At 43.5% G+C, this 17,941-nt stretch overlaps 1 protein-coding gene across 2 annotated transcripts in view; it reads right to left on the bottom strand.

The window, feature by feature from the left end:
- col4a5 (collagen type IV alpha 5 chain) overlaps positions 1–17,941 on the bottom strand; it is a 129,955-nt gene that overhangs the window by 89,066 nt on the left and 22,948 nt on the right. For both annotated transcript variants that reach the window (XM_062964072.1, XM_062964070.1), the window contains exon 2: positions 7,821–7,880. In XM_062964072.1, coding sequence (XP_062820142.1) covers positions 7,821–7,880 — 60 coding nt within the window. The remainder of the gene's footprint in view (positions 1–7,820; positions 7,881–17,941) is intronic.

Here is a 17,941-nt window from a genome sequence, read left to right as displayed (position 1 = left end):
TGGTTGGCGTTCTAAAACATGCAGGAACATGAGAGAAGCCTCCCAGCAGGTTGGCAACACGTTAGCCCCTACATTGACGTCATTCAGAAAGCTTCAAAGACCTGTTTTTTTCAAGCCACCTTCGACTGAGATGAACAGTTGACGGAGTCCCTACTTGTCCCTACATCCTAATCTTCTGCACCTTATCACAGACATTTGTGATTAGTTCTCCTAATACATTGCACAATTATAATTTTATTCTTCTCCTCCATGACTGAGGATTGAAGAGCCATGATATCGCCTCTGTTCACTGGTCATGCTTTTATTCAGTGAAACTGTGTTGTAGAGTTTGATATATTAATTTGTTGTGATTGTTATGTATTTTATATTGTTGGTATTTTATTGTATATTGTTGGACTTGGTCCCCATGTGAGCCACCCCGAGTCCCCTCGGGAAGATGGGGCGGGATACAAAAATAAAGTCATTATTATTATATTATATATTATTATATTTTTATCTGGGTGTCCCCTGGGCAACATCTCTGTAGATGGCCAATTCTCTCACACCAGAAGCAACCTGAAGTATGTTCTCAAGTCACTTCTGTCATGATAAAAAAATTGGTAGCACTCTTATTGTTCAGATCCATCATGCAAAGCAATGTTTTCCTTCATGTGGGGAAAGTAGACCAGCCCTCCTGCCTTGAACCTGTCTTGAAAGATTTATCGGTTGGGAAATAAAAGAGGTGGGTGGGAACCAGGCTGAACCCCTTTGGCATGTTCCTTTGGAGGACTAAGTTCACCCAGACCAGGTTCAGCCTCACGTAGCAGGCAGCAGCCCTGGAGAGGCAGATGTTTTCCATCCGCAAGCACTGATCATTTGCAAAGGGATTAGGGAAGCAAAAGATGTACATGCTTTTGATCCCAAGGAAGCCATGGAAGGGTGTCTAGCACAGATTCCATCTTGTGTATTTGGCAACTGCAGCTAAAGTGTGACAAGTCAGGCTCCAAAGGAACATGAGGAAAGGCTGATGTTGCACGTAAAAACCCTGGGGAAGGAGCAGGCCTTCTGTTGCCAAACAACGGAGCATGTCAACTTAACATCAAATCTGGGACTTGTAGATTGAACCCAAAGAATATCACTGCTACTAACAGTGCTGAGCTGCTGAACTTGCGGACCAAAAGGTCCCAAGTTCAAATCCCAGGAGCGGAATGAGCGCCCGCTGTTAGCCCCAGCTCCTGCTAACCTAGCAGTTCGAAAACATGCAAATGTGAGTAGATCAATAGGTACCGCTCCGGTGGGAAGGTAAGGGCGCTCCATGCAGTCATGCCAGCCACATGACCTTGGAGGTGTCTACGGACAACACCAGCTCTTCGGCTTAGAAATGGGAGATGAGCACCAACCCCCAGAGTCAGACATGACTGGACTTAACGTCAGGGGAAAACCTTTACCTTTACCTTTACAGTAGTCAATATTGTCATTACAGGCCCTTAAGCGGCTGAGGGGGAAAAGGAAGGAGTCTGAGGGTGTTAGGAATTGTGGGAGTTGAAGTCCAAAACACCTGGAGGGCCCAAGTTTGCCCATGCCTGATACAGAGTATACCTGCAAAAGTGGCAGAACTCAGCAAAGGACCTTTCCTTTGGATCACAAAATCTGGGCAGGTTCGTAATAGAAGAAATTGTCAAAGAGTTGTATTATGATGCAAGGGAGAGGAGACTCCCAGCTCTTCTCTCCAAACTACACATCGATCTTGCTTTAAAGGATAATCCACGCTCTGCTCTTATGACAAGAGGTTCGTATTCAGACACATCCGTGGCCTCGTTTCCCCTTTCGCCAGTGCCAAGGAGGCAAAGCCTTCAGCCTTAGGGCACAGATGTGTGCAATGACTCCTTGGCTAGTGCCGCTGCCAAGGGATGATTTCATTCCCTCTCAGGCACCTGGAGGGGGAGGCGGGGCCCTTTCTGGATAGTCCAAAGGGGACCATATCTGTACACACTGCCAGAGAGACTTTAACAGGTGGAAAAAAAACTGGCAGGAAACAAAATAACAAGGTGCTGCTGAAGGCTTTCATAGCTGGAATCACTGGGTTGCAGTGAGTTTTCTGGATTGTATGGACATATTCCAGAAGCATTCTCTCCTGGCATTTTACCCACATCTATGGCAGGCATCCTCAGTGGTTGTGAGGTCTGTTGGAAACTAGGCAAGTGGGATTTATATATCTGAGGATTGTTCAGGGTGGGAGAAAGAATTCTTGTCTATTTGAGGCAAGTGTGAATGCTGTTAATGGCCAGGTTGAGTAGCATCGAATAGCCTTGCATCGAAAAGCCTGGCTGCTTCGAGGTGTTAGCTGGACCTGATTATTTCAAATCTGGAATTCCCCCATTTTTTTATTTAGAGTCCTGATTTTAGAGTTTTTCATTACTGGTAGCCAGATTTTGTTCATTTTCATGGTTTCCTCCTTTCTATTGAAATTGTCCACATGCTTTTGGGTTTCAGTGGCTTCTCTGTGTAGCCTGACATGGTGGTTGCTAGAGTGGTCCAGCATTTCTGTGTTCTCAAATAATATGCTGTGTCTAAGTTGGTTCATCAAGTGCTCTGTTCTGGCTGACTTCTCTGGTTGAATTAGTTCGCAAGGTCTTTCATGACACAGCACTTCCCAACAAAGGTGTTAGCCAGCTAACACCTCACAACAAAGGATTCCCCCAGGCAGGAAGCACTACTGTTCTTCCAGTAGTGAACAGTGTGAACTACTGTTTTAAATCATTGTTTTTATGATGTTATGTTGTTATGCTGGGATTGTCCCTGTTGTAAGCCGCCCCGAGTCCCTTCAGGGAGATGGTGGCAGGATACAAAAATAAAGTTATTATTATTATATTATTATAAATTGGTTGCCTTGGAATTTCACTTTATTTATTTATTTATTTATTTATTTCCAACATTTATATCCCGCCCTTCTCACCCGAAGGGACTCAGGGCGGCGTACAAATTTGGCAACAATTCGATGCCTATACATAATTAAAACAGCAATAAAAATCCAATAAAACAATTAAAACAATATAAAAAATATAAAAACATGTGATTAAAATCCATTCTTCCAAAATCCTCGTGCTGTAGCCGTAAATCAGTCCGGGTCGTCATTATCGTTTAATCTTCAAAAGCCTGGGCACATAGCCATGTTTTCAGGGCTTTTCTAAAACTCAAAAGGGTTGGGGCTTGCCGTATTTCTCTGGGGAGGGTGTTCCACAGCCGGGGAGCCACCACCGAGAAGGCCCTGTCCCTCGTCCCCACCAGCCGTGCCTGTAAGGCAGGCGGGACCGAGAGCAGGGCCTCTTCAGATGACCTTAGGGATCTTCCTGGCTCATAGGAGGAGATACGTTCGGACAAGTAGATTGGGCCAGAACCGTTTAGGGCTTTGTAGGTCAAAACCAACACTTTGAATTGGGCTCGGTAGCATATCGGCAGCCAGTGGAGCTGGCTAAGTAGGGAGGTGGTACGCTCCCTATAAGCCGCCCCAGTTATTAATCTGGCTGCCGCCCGTTGTACTAATTGGAGCTTCCGGGCCATCTTCAAAGGCAACCCCACGTAGAGAGCGTTGCAGTAGTCCAAATGGGATGTAACCAGAGCGTGGACCACCGTGGCCAAGTCAGACCTCCCAAGGAACGGGCGCAGCTGGAGCACAAGTCTTAGTTGTGCAAAGGCTCCCCTAGCCACCGCCGAGACCTGGGGCTCCAGGCTCAGCGATGAGTCCAGGAGAACCCCCAGACTGCGAACCTGTGTCTTCAGGGGGAGTGCGACCCCGTCCAACACAGGCTGTAACCCTATTCCCTGTTCAGCCTTGCGACTGACCAGGAGGACCTCTGTCTTGTCTGGATTCAGTTTCAATTTGTTCGCCCTCATCCAGTCCGACACAGCGGCCAGACACCGGTTCAGGACCTGAACAGCCTCCTTAGTGACAGGTGGGAAGGAGTGACAGAGCTGGACATCATCTGCGTACAGATGACACTGAACCCCAAAACTCCTGATGATCTCTCCCAGCGGCTTCATGTATATGTTGAACAACATGGGGGACAGTACTGAACCCTGCGGGACCCCACAAGTCAATGGTTGTGGGGCTGAGCAGGCGTTCCCCAATGACACCATCTGGGAACGCCCCTCCAGGAAAGACCCGGCAAGGCGCCCCAGAAGGATACCGTGATCGACGGTATCGAAGGCCGCTGAGAGGTCCAGCAGAACCAGCAGGGACACACTCCCCCTGTCCAGTTCCCGGCGTAGATCATCGACTAAGGCGACCAAGGCTGTCTCGGTACCATGCCCCGGCCTGAAACCAGACTGCGCCGGATCTAGAAAATCAGTGTCAACCAAGAATGCCTGGAGTTGTGCGGCCACCACATGTTCCACGACCTTGCCCAAAAAGGGGAGATTGGAAATAGGCCGATAGCTATCCAATTGAGTGGGGTCCAGTGATGGCTTCTTCAACAGCGGTTTGATCACAGCCAATTTAAGGCTCGCTGGAAATATGCCTTCCCGAAGGGAGGCATTCACCACCACCTTCACCCACTCGGCCAATCCCCCTCTGGCTTCTCTCACTAGCCAGGATGGGCAGGGGTCTAGGATGCATGTGGTAGCCCTCACCTCTCCAAGCACCTTGTCCACGTCCTCAGGCTGAACCAATTGAAACGAATCCATCAAAATAGGACAAGCAGGTGCTCTTGCTACATCCTCGGAGACTGCCGTTAATATGGTGTCAAAGCCAGAACGGATCAAAGCGACTTTGTCCGCAAAGAACCGAGCAAATGCTTCACAGCGGGCTGCCGAGTTGTCAGGGATCCCGTCTTGAGGGACGGGATATAACAAACCTCTGACAACTCGGAACAGCTCCGCCAGACGGTTCTTTGCAGACGCAATATTAGCTGCAAAGAAAATGTTCTTTGCAGCATCTATTGCCGCGGCATATGCCCTAAGATAGGAACACAGCCGTGTTCGGTTTGGCTCGCTCGGCTCCGAACGCCACACACCCTCTAGTCCCCTCTTCTTTCGCTTCATCGCTGCCAACTCCTCGGTGAACCAAGGAGATGGTTTAGCTCGGGTACTTGAGAGGGGACATTCTGGAGCGACCGTGTCTATTGCCCTAGCCGCCTCCTTGTTCCAGAGGGCGACCAGAGCATCGACAGGGTCACCAGCCGAGGTGGCGGGAAATTCCCCAAGAGCCGTCAGGAATCCATCCGGATCCATAAGCCTCCTGGGGCGGACCATTTTGGGTCCTCCACCCCTGCGGAGGTTGGGGGGCGCAGTGATTCTAAACCTGATCAGGTGATGGTCGGTCCATGGCAAAGGAGCGATGGTGAGCTCCTCCACACCACCACCTTCCTCCCATCCCTGGCAGAAAACCAAGTCAAGTGTGTGCCCTGCTCTGTGGGTAGGGCCAGATACTAATTGGGACAGCCCCATGGTTGCCATGGTGGCCATGAAGTCCTGAGCCGCACCGGAGGGAGTGGCCTCGGCATGGACATTGAAGTCCCCCAGCACAATGAGCCGTTGGGACTCCAAAGCCAGACCCGAGACCATCCCAGCTAGCTCAGGCAGGGAGACTGTAGTGCAGCGGGGTGGTCGGTACACTAACAGAATCCCTAAACTTTCCCGGCTCCCTACCCTCAGATGAGCACACTCAAACAAGGTAGACTACGGGATGGGGCACCTGGTCAGGGGGATGGACTCCTTATAGACCACTGCAACCCCTCCTCCCCTCCCTCCAGATCTTGGTTGGTGCTGCACGGTATATCCTGGTGGACAAAGCTAGGTGAGGTTAACTCCCCCAGCCTCGTCCAACCAGGTCTCCGTTATGCACGCCAGGTCTGCCCGCTCATCCAGGATGAGGTCCTGGATGATTGCAGCTTTACCGTTGACAGACCTGGCGTTCAGCAGCACCACCTTCAGATCGGAGGGTCCGCCAACCTGGGCACCCAACTTTACTATGTCAGGAGGCCGTTTTAGATCTACAAGCACTCTATTTCTCACCCTAGGCCGAATTAAGTTATGCCTCCCTTTCCCATATCTCCCCCTCCCCTGGATAACTTCGATGGGGGCCCCCCAGCTGCTAAATGCACACCCTCTCCCTACATGGTCTACCATAGTTGTAGACTCACTTTCACACGTGAGGATCATATTACCGCTGCTTCCTACTCCTACCTCCTTAGAGGGTTATACTGATGTTCTGATTGGAAGCAGTAGTATACTCAGCGTAGGAGTTAAGATGTTAATTTCTTTACCCCAACCCTATAAGAGTGCTCCAGTGCTTCAGTGTTGTTTATATTGTTATCTATGGATGGTAATTGCACTGGCCCAATGGCCTCTAACCACTGCCCTCCCTTCCCACCCTCCTATTTGTGTCCCTGACCCTTAATTAATACTCTAGCTACTAACACACCTTGATCACTACAGATGTTGACTGTGGTTGTAACGACCTCAGTGCCAAAGTGCTATAGTGCTTAATTCAAGTCCAAAGAAGGGTCCAGCAATAGGTATTTAATGTTATCATAATAAATATTGGTGTAATATAGGTGGTAAGCGGTTTAGTTCATAAAGTGCAGTGCAGCAGTTCAGTTCTACTGGAAAGTGCTTATTGGTGCCCCTTCTACACTTAAAAGTGCATTAATGACGACAACACTGTCCCCACAAAGTGTTTGACGAACATCTGGTTTTTAAAGTGCTCAGCAGGCAGCAGCTCAATAGGACAGAAGCTATACAAAGTTCTTTCCCCTGTAGCCAAAGGTTGGATGGTCCCTTAAGTAAGCTCCACTGCCCTCTTCTTCCAAGGTGTTTCTGGAGTTTGGCAAGTTCTTTCCCCTCCGTTCTTATCCACTCACCGTTGTGGCATGGGGGAGGGAGGCTCTTGTTTGCCGACCAGCACTTTAGTAATTTAAGATTTGCTAGCATATATATTTGGCATTGCCTGCGGGGTCGGTAGAGTTGCTGGTCACCATCTTTCATCCTTTCTTTCTTTCTTTCTTTCTTTCTTTCTTTCTTTCTTTCTTTCTTTCTTTCTTTCTTTCTGTCCTTTCTTCTCAAACTTCCTCCCTTCTCCAACTCCAAGGAAGACCTACCTCACAATGTCTGCAGGCAAGACAGCTCTCTCTGTGGCTCACTCTTTCTTTCTTTCTTTCTTTCTTTCTTTCTTTCTTTCTTTCTTTCTTTCTTTCCTCTCTCCTCCTCATACACATGTCACCTCTCATTCCCAGTGACATCACAGAGGGACACTTCACCTAGCCACAGCCTTTGTGAGGCAGACACACATACTTTGGTTTTATACATAGACGTAGACACATACATTCTTATATTAGAGGTGGTTGTATCAGCATGTTTTTGGGGCTAGATTGATGTCGTAAGGCATCACAGAAAGACGACTGCCTTCCGAGGTTAATAAGGGTGCATCTACATTGTAGAATTAATGCAGTTTGACAACACTTTAATTGCCATGGCTCAATTCTGCACTGTAATCATGGGATTTGTAGTTTGGTGAGGCACCAGCACTCTTTATCAGACTCCAAAAAATGACATCCTATGATTCCACAGCACTGAGACATGACAGTTAACATGGTGTCAAATTGCATTAATTCTACAGTGTAGATCAGGCATGGGCAAACTTTGGCCCACCAGGTGTTTTGGACTTCAACTCCCACAATTCCTAACAGCCTCAGGCCCTTTCCTTTTCTCCCTCAGCTGCTTAAGCCTGGTGTTGACACACCTGCAGAAATGGATTTCATACATTAATCATCTATGGCACAGTTGCTGCAGCAGAGCCTGACTGTGATAGCAGTGAAAGGGAGTTTTCCTGCTCCTCTACTCACTTTCTCTCCTTTTTGTCCACTACAGTCACATTTGGATCCAGAGGAGCATCCATGGCAAGCCTAGGCAGGAGGGGGAAAAAGAACAACACATTTAGATTATTATTATTATTTGCACTCCATGAACACAAAAGTTGTTCCAAGGAAAGTCTCCATTATGTCTTGGAAGAATTGTCTAAATATCTGTGAAGCATAATATAACTTTAATCTCACCAAAGATTAATGATATTTTAGTGTATCTCTGTAAGGCTATTCAATGCTAATCAAGTTGGCCAATTACAACATTCACATTTGCCTCAAACAGGCAAGTGTTCTTTCTCCCGCCCGGGACATTATTCCACAGACAGTATAAGCCAACCCGAATATAAACTGAAGCACCTAATTTTACCACAAAAACTAGGAAAACATTGACTCAAGTATAAGTCGAGAGTGGTAAATTTTACAAATAAAAATAGATACCAATAAAATGACATTAATTGAGGCATCAGTAGGTTAAATGTTTTTGAATATTTACATAAAACTCAAATTTAAGATAAGACTGTCCAACTCTGATTAAATCATTATTCTCATCTTCTTCAATGTAAATGTGCTTATGTATCCTTTTAATAATAATAGAGTAAAATAATACATGTATAATAAGAATAATAAATACAGAAAATAATACATGTAATAATAAATAGAGTAAAATAATAAATGTAATAATAAGATCAGAGTGAAATAATAAGTGTATTATTAATAATAAAGATAGAGTAAAATAAATGTAATAGTAGCAACAACAGAGAAAAACAATAAATGTAATAATACCAATAATAATAGAGAAAAACAATAAATGTAGCATATATTCTTGAGTATAAGCTGACCCAAATATAAGCCAACCAGGACCCTCACCCGAGTATAAGCCGAGTGGGGCTTTTTCAGTCTTAAAAAAAGGGCTGAAAAACTAGGCTTACACTCGAGTATATACAGTATAAACCCCACTTGCCTAGTTTCCAACAGACCTCACAACCTCTGAGGATGCCTGCCATAGATGTGGGTGAAACATCAGGAGAGAATGCTTCTGGAACATGGCCATACAGCCCGGAAAACTCACAGTAACCCAACTGATGTGTTTATTCAACATGCATAACTTTCCCCCCTTCTAATAGCTTTGGAGGGAGAAAAATAAAAGATAAAATTCCAAAACTATTTTCCTACTTAGAATCTTATACTTGGAAGGGAACACAAAGGCCATCAAGTCCAACCTCCATGGATACACAAAGAAATACACCAATGGTGTTATAGAAATGACAACAACTTTGTGCACAGCATGTAATTATGGAATAAATTTTAAGACACATAGCACCACACAACCAGCATGCCATGGATTAAGAATATGATCAAGTGCATCCATTCATTTTGAATAAGAAGCATCTTTTAAAGGAATTAAGAATATCTGAGCTGTTATGTCCAGAGAATGTTTGCATACTAAGTATATTCTGCAATACGAACTCTGTCCAGTAGGTGGCAATCTCTGTCCATTATTGGGAGAAGCAGAATCTGTTCATTTTGGAGTGCAAGCAAGGAATTGACTGGCTAGTGGCTACCAGTATTTTAAAAAACTCTAAAATCAGGACAGCAAATAAAGAACAACACTCAAACAATAGGGGAATTCCAGACAAGAAACAACCAGAGCCAGTTAACACTTCCCAACAAAGGATTCCACCTAGGCAGGAAACAGTCAGGCTTTGAAGCTGCAAGGCTTTGGAATGCTAATCAAGGTGGCCAATGGCAACATTAACACTTGCCTCAAACAGACAAGGATGCTTTCTCCCACCCTGGACATTATTCCACAGATATATAAATCTCACTTGCCTAATTTCCAACAGACCTCACAACCTCTGAGAATGCCTGCCATAAATGTGGGTGAAATGTCAGGAGAGAATGCTTCTGGAATATGACCAGACAGCCTGGAAAACTCACAGCAACCCAAGGAATTGACTATTTTCTCCTATTCATTTATGCCCTAAAATCTGCATTTGCCTTGCACAACATTGAAAGCCGACATTTAACATTACAGAGTTTCAAATTCTACACATTAATTGGGAAAATTAGTTATCAAAAACAGATCTTTTTGCAGGTTGGAACTCACATGCAATTGATTCAATAATAGTGCAATGGCTTGAATGCAGTGTGGCGTCACTTTAACAGACTTGGAATCCTGGAAGTTGTAGTTTGCTGAGGCACCAGCTCTCTTTGGCAGAGAAGCCCCAAAGTTACAACTTCCAGTATTCCAAAGTATTGAACCTTGGCAGTTAAAGTGAAGTAAAACTGCATTCATTCAACAGTGTAGAAGCACTCCTATTGAACTTTGGTGGACATCCAAGCTGATAAGCTTTCTGCCAATACTGAAAGTCAATTCTATGCTGGCACAGAAACGCAGCAACAATGGCATGGCGGGGCAGGATGCGTGGGCATTTTCCTCCATGATAATGCACAGCCAATTTGCAAGGCAAGGCATTGCTTTTCCTTCCAGTGGTGAAAAATACTGCATTCCTTGCCCTTGTCCCAAACTATTTTTGGTAGTCTGATTCAGTTGGCAGATGCAGAATTTTCACTGATAAATGGATAAATAAGAATTTCCACTGATATGCAATATATTGAGAAGAGAGACCCTAGTGTCCAATTTATTTTGCTTGTTGACATGGCAATTCCATTGGGTTTTCTCACACAAGGAATCCTCAGAGATGGCTTTCTGATTCCTTTCCAGAAAGTTTATGGCACTTGGAATACATTGGCAGTCTCCCATCCAAATACTAACCAGGGCTGACCGTGCTTAGCTTCCAAGGTCAGACTGGATTTGGGGCTTTTAGGTGGGGTTCAAAGGCTGGCTATTTGGGTCAAAATACTGGAGTGTGCAAGTCTTGGTTGGCTTCTATCCGTCCATGTTTCACCCCAAATATGACCAGTAACTCACATTCAATGCCCATATACACATAGAACCGAGACAGAGACAGACGCAGAGGCAATTTAACCTTCTCCTGAGGGGATGTTCGATTCTGGCCACAGGGGGAGCAGCTGCTTCATCATCCACTCTGACGGCACTTCCTCATTCCAACGTCATAAATTAGTTAAATTTGCCTCCCCACTTTATAAGTGGTACCTTATTTCCTACTTGATAGATGCAACTATCTTTCGGGTTGCTAGGTCAGCAACGAGCAGGGACCATTGATGGGTACTCACCCTGCCACGGGCTGGCCTCGAACTCATGACCTCACGGTCAGAGTGATTTATTGCAGCAGGCTGCTCACCAGTCTGAGCCACAGCCCGGCCCCATATCAATTTCTATCCACATTTAAAACACAAATGTCAGCATTAACTTTATGGAATACAATACAGATAAAGATAAATGTAAATCAATTTTTAGTATTAAAGTAACATACATTCTGGATGTCAAAAAGTCAAATAGGGATTTTTAGACCTAAAGGATGAAATAATGTTTCAAATTTGTGTTTCCTGTTCTAATGTTGCCTGTATTTCCTGCTTTGTTTTATCTTGCACTTTTATTTGGCAGAAACTGTACCACTCTGGAAGGAGAAAAAAATCTGCTCCTCAAGAATTAGCAATTGGGGGGGGGAGTAACTTTCCCCCAGTAATGTCCTATCTTTTAGGGTATGAAAACTCTTTTTTTAAGTTTCAGAAATTCTCATCTCAACTACATTTCTACACTTTTTTGAGAGTGAGGACCACTTTCTGCAGCGAGGATGCCGTTCCACAGAGATGCAAACAGTGCTAAAGTTTGCAAGATTTTGAGCAGATTTATATATTTAAAAAACAGAGAAAGAGGAGGGAGTGGAAAGTATGCCCCAAAGAGAGAACATTCTGTACAAAATTAGGGCTCAAGTCAAGCAAGGAGGAAAATCCAACTGGTTGCAACTCCCCACGCACTGGAGCAGTCTTCCCCCTCCATCACAACAACGAAGAGGTGCGTGACCTATTGCCTACCTGGCTGGCATCGGGAATGCCCTGGCGCCCTGCCCAAACAAAGCACCACATGCCAAGAAGAGAGAGAGAAAGTAAAAGAGAAAGATTTAGAGGCAAAAGCTGGAGAGAGAGAGAGAGAGGCGTCTAGTGCTCTTCCTTCCAAAAAGGATTCTTGCATGAAACGGTGCTGCATTTGAGTCAAGCTACTCTGCAGAATGAATGTGGTCTGACTCCACCTGAGCTGCCATGGCTCAAAGCGATGGCATCCTGTAAGTTATAGTCTGCAGTCTTTGGCTCAAGACCTTGCAAAACTACATCTCCCAAAATCCCATAGCATTGAGCCATGGCAGTTCAAGTGGTGTTGAACTGCCTTCACTCCAGTGCAGTTTTCCAAGGTTTTTACTTCACCAAACGACAACACCCAGGATCCAATAGCATTCAGCTACTATCACAACACTCTCCGTTAAGCAGAACTCAAGCAACTAGAACTCTCAAACATCTGGCAAAACACCTAAATAAATAGAAGTACTTTAAATAAAAAATTAAAAAATGTTACATTAGATTTGTCTTTATCTCAATGTGCTTTAAATTGCTTTATTTCAATCATCGGTGATCACTTGTGTCCGAGTAGCATGGCCTTCCAAGCGTAAGGTCAATACAAAGTGTATGGTATAGTGTAATATGGAGTATAGTATCAGTTAGGCCTATTTGTAATATTAACTTTCAAGCACCCAGAAACATCTACAGATCCCCACCAGTGTCATGGGTTAACTGAGAATCTACTGTATTATTTTATGGTATGACACAGCAAACAAGATAGACATGCAAGATAGACAAGATAGACACCCTAAAAGACATTTCATATCACAAAATCACAAGTCGAACACTTCCCAAGTGTCTAGGACTGTGTGATGTATTTTCGGATGATGCGCGCAGATCCCAGCAGGGTGGCCTTTTGCAGTTGGCAGATCGTAATTTTGTCAATGTCTATTGTTTCCAAATGCCGGCTGAGATCTTTTGGCACGGCACCCAATGTGCCCATCACCACCGGGACCACCTGTACTGGTTTCTGCCAGAGTCTTTAAAGTTCAATCTTGAGGTCCTGATAGCGGCTGAGTTTTTCCTGTTGTTTTTCGTCAATGCGACTGTCACCTGGGATGGCGACATCAATGATCCAAACCTTTTTCTTTTCCACAACTGTGATGTCTGGTGTGTTGTGTTCCAGAACTTTGTCAGTCTGGATTCGGAAGTCCCATATTATCTTTGCGTGCTCATTTTCCAATACTTTTGCAGGTTTGTGATCCCACCAGTTCTTTGCTGCTGGGAGGTGGTACTTGAGGCATAAGTTCCAATGAATCATTTGGGCCACATAGTTGTGCCTCTGTTTGTAGTCTGTCTGTGCAATTTTCTTACAGCAGCTGAGGATATGATCAATGGTTTCGTCGGTTTCCTTGCACAGTCTGCATGTTGGGTCATCAGCTGATTTTTCGATCTTGGCTTTAATTGCATTTGTTCTGATGGCTTGCTCCTGGGCTGCAAGGATCAGGCCTTCTGTCTCCTTCTTCAGGGTCCCATTTGTGAGCCAGAGCCAGGTCTTCTCCTTATCAGCTTTTCCTTCAATTTTGTCAAGGAACTTTCCATGCAATGTTTTGTTGTGCCAGCTGTCAGCTCTAGTTTGTAGTGTGGCTTTCTTGTACTGGTTTTTTGTCTGCTGTGCTTTGAGGAGTTTCTGATTTTTGACTTCAATCAAAGCAGGTTCTTCACTTTGCTTTACATATTCTGCCAGCGCATGTTCTTCTTCTTTGACTGCTTGTTTTACTTGTAAGAGTCCTCTACCCCCTGATCTTCTAGGCAGATACAGCCGGTCAACATCACTGCGAGGGTGCAGTGAATGATGAATGGTCATGAGTTTTCTTGTTTTTCTGTCCAAATTGTCCAGTTCCATCTGTGTCCAGTTTATGATGCCAGCAGTATATCTTATGACAGGTATGGCCCAGGTGTTTATGGCCTTGATGGTGTTGCCTCCATTGAGCTTGCTTTTGAGAATTTTTCTGACCCTTTGTGTGTATTCTTTACTGACCACAGTCTTCACATGTTCATGCTTGATGTTGTCCAGCTGTAATATGCCCAGATATTTATAGGCCTCCGGCTGGTGACACTTTATTGTTTGGCCATTAGGCATATTTATGCCCTCACTTTCAATGATTTTTCCCTTCTTCAATGCCACTGTCGAACATTTGTCCAACCAAACTCCATGCTGATATCAGTGCTAAAAATTCTGACAGTGTTAGAGACTGGATTTCAGTTTCCGTTTTCCCATACAGCTTCAGGTCATCCATGTACATCAGATGCGAAATTTTGTGAGAATTCTTAGATGTTTGATAGCCGAGATTTGTTTTTTGTAAGATTGTTGACAGAGGGATCATGGCAATAATGAAAAGCAGAGGGGACAATGAGTCTCCCTGGAAAATTCCTCTCCTGATGTTGACAAGTCCATAGCTTTCATTTCCAACAAACAGTTCAGTTTTCCAGTGCTCCATCATGTTTTCAATGAAGGTGCCAACGTTTTTATTAATCCCGATGGCATCCAGGCACTTGATGATCCAGCTGTGTGGGAGTGAGTCAAAGGCCTTTTTGTAGTCAATCCACGTCATGTGAAGATTAGCTTTTCGGCTTTTACAGTTCTCCAGAATCATTTTGTCAATCAATAACTGGTCTTTTGTGCCCCTGCTTTTCCGTTTGTTGCCTTTCTGTTCATCTGGCAAGATGTTTTTTTTCTTCAAGATAGTCTTGAATTCTGTCAGCTATGATGCCAGTCAGTAGTTTAAACATAGTGGGCAGACACGTTATTGGTGCTGCTCCTTTTGTATCAGGTAAGTTCTTCCATTTGTTAGCCATTCACTGATACTTCCTTTCTGCAGCATCTCATTGAATTGTTGGGCCATTTTTCCATGTAAACTAATCAGATGTTTGAGCCAAAATCCATGGAGTTGATCACTACCAGGCGATGTCCAGTTCTTGACTTTTTGCACTCGTTTGATCATTTCAGTTGTTATTTTCATCTGTTCCATTTTGTTCTGTGAGAATTTTCCTTCAAACTCCTTTATCCACCCAACGTTTTTGTTGTAGTTCTTATTATTTTCCCAAACACAACAAGATGAGTCCACAGCAGACACTCTGCTGGCTGCTGTACTGGATCACACGTCGGACACTTCCCAAGTGTCTAGGGCTGTGTGATGTATCGGCGAATAATACGTGCAGATCCCAGTCAGGTGGCCTTCCGCAGCTGGCAGATGGAAATTTTGTCAACACCGGTTGTGTTTAAGTGCAGGCCAAGGTCTTTAGGTACTGCACACTGTGCCGATCACCACTGGGACCACCTTGACTGACTTGTGCCAGAGTCTTTGCAGTTTGATCTTTAAATCCTCACATCATGTTAGGTTTTTCATTTGCTTCTTGTCAATTCTGTGGTCACCTGGGATTGCAACATCGATGATCCATACTTTTTCCTCCCACGATTGTGAGGTCAGGAGTATTGTGCTTCATAACTCTGTCAATCTATTATTATTATTATTATTATTATTGACACAACGACGTTGTATGACACAGCAAACTAGATAGATATGCTGGATTTCGTTTCACAAAACCACAAGTCGAACACTTCCCAAGTGTCTAGGACTGTGTGATGTATTTTCGGATGATGCGTGCAGATCCCATTATTATTAATTATTATTATTATTATTATTATTATTATTATTATTATTATTATTGCTACATTATTTGCATTCCATCTTTCTCCTTATGATGGGATTCAATGGGCTAACATGTATGTGAATGTGCCTTCATGTCGCCTGTGTCATGACAACTCAAGTGTCATCAAACTGCATACATGCCCTCTTAGTCAACCAAGCACTCCCTTCCCATTGGCCATACTGGTCCAGACTGGTAGAAGTCAGGACTCCAAAGCAAATATCTCCCCAAGCCAAGACTGTATAAGTGACGACACTCCACACTCCTGGAGCTCAATGTAAACTCTCTGGGGTATGCAGTCCAAAAAGCGGCATCATTCAAATATTTGCAGAAAAGCCTTATTCTTGAGATGCTCTCAAAGGGGATTTGGCACAGCATCCAATATTAAAAGTCCCCATTCAGCGCCCAAAACGGTGTGTGTTTGTGTGCCGCCGTTCTCATCTGGAGGAGGTCACGAGCGATTGTTCCCCTCTCCCTTCTCACAAAGGAGACCCTGAAGAGCCCTTCGCTCTGTACACACATTAACTTACTCTTCTCTCCACTTCAAAAGAAAGCCTTTTTGCTCTGACATTATGCACAAATCCACTGGTGCTATATAGAGCTGTAAAAGAGACAAAGGACATATTTGGTATTCCTCCTCGCCACTCTTTTGAGGAGAAAGCAGCCGGCTGGAATTTACTCCATCTCTCAGCACCTGCACAGCTTCCTGGCCAAAGGCAGGACTCGTCTCCAGGTCAAAGGCAGGCGAAGCAGCGCATTAATAAGGCTTCCTACCTGCCCAGACATGAAGGCATAGGAAGTGGAAAGAGCACGAAAGAGAGCCCTGACAAGGACAGACAGACACTGAAAAGTTTAACATAAAGTTGCAAATTTGCACGCCATTCAGTCAACTGTAGCTGAATGCCGAAAGTCTCTAGTTTTTTGTGCCAGTGGTTCGCAAGCTTGGTAGGATTTATTTTTATTTATTTATTTATTTATTATAATTTTTATTAAGATTTTCTTATGTGTACATAATTAAAAGGGAAAGGTAAGTGAGGAAAGATTGGGATGGAAGTTGAATAGGGGGAACAAGAGAAAAGAAGAAGAAAAAACAGAGATATAGGTGAATAGTCTAGGATGTGGGGGTATAATAGGGTAAAAAGTCTTATTTGGTCTTCCGTTTTCTATTCTTTGTGGTGTTCTTTTCATTTCTTATTTATCTTTCCTTTATAATCTGGTCTATTTCATAATTTCCGTTCTCGGATTCTCCTTTTGTACAAGCTTGGTAGGATGAATTGTATACTGTATATACTCGAATATAAGCTGACCCGAATATAAGCCAAGGAATCTAATTTTACCACAAAAAAACTGGGAAATCTTTGATTCCAGTATAAGCCAAGGGTGGGAAATTTCATAAATAAAAATAGATACAAAAAAATTACATCAATTGAGGCATCAGTAGGTTAAATGTTTTTGAATATTTACATCAAGCTCTAATTTAAGATAAGACTGTCTAACTCTGATTAAATCATTCTTCTCATCTTCTTCAATGTAAAGGTGCTTATGTATCCTTTTAATAATAATAGAGTAAAATAATACATATAATAATAATAATAATAAAGGAAAATAATACATGTAATAATAAATAGAGTAGAATAATAAATGTAATAATAATAATAAGAGTGAAATAATAAATGTATTATTATTATTAATAAAATAGAGTAAAATAAATGTAATAGTAGCAACAATAATAGAGTACAATAATAAATGTAACAATAATAGAGTAAAATAATAAATGTACCATATATTCTCGAGTATAAGCTGACCCAAATATAAGCCAACCAGGATCATCACCCGAGTATAAGCTGAGGGGGGCTTTTTAGTCCTAAAGAAGGGCTGAAAAACTAGGCTTATACTCGAGTATATACAATATATAGCCAGCCTTCCACTTTTGCTGGGGTTAGGAAAAAAGGGTACCCATGAAAGTAAAAAACGATAACTTGTAACTGCAAGAACTTGTAACTGCAAGCCATTTGTTGGTTCTTCCAGCACCACTCTGTGGTCAACTTCCATTGCAACTGCACTGGATGACATTGATATTCCTATAATGTTCTCTCTAAGAATCTCTAGGTCTTCCATTTTGACTCTTATGGTCAAGTTTTGAAGAAGGTTGGCCATGGCTCCAAACAGATTCCCAGATAACATTTCAATCAAATCCACAAATAACTAAAATAACTAAAAGATGGAAATTTTCAGGCCCTCCAGGGCAAGTCTAGAGAAACTTCTCAAGCTGTAAATATGGAAGTTTGTTACTGTCAAAAGGACTGCTCACAATGCATTCAAAATACACCTACATTTTCATGAGTTTCACATCCCTGCGCATTTCAGGAGAAGGGAAGAGCTCCATGACACAAAATAAAACATTAAAACACGGC

The sequence above is a fragment of the Anolis carolinensis genome, unplaced genomic scaffold, assembly GCF_035594765.1.
Source record: "Anolis carolinensis isolate JA03-04 unplaced genomic scaffold, rAnoCar3.1.pri scaffold_12, whole genome shotgun sequence".
In the NCBI taxonomy this organism is placed as follows: Eukaryota; Metazoa; Chordata; class Lepidosauria; order Squamata; family Dactyloidae; genus Anolis; species Anolis carolinensis.
Note: the sequence above shows the minus strand (reverse complement) of the source record. Positions and strands in the feature narration are given on the sequence as shown.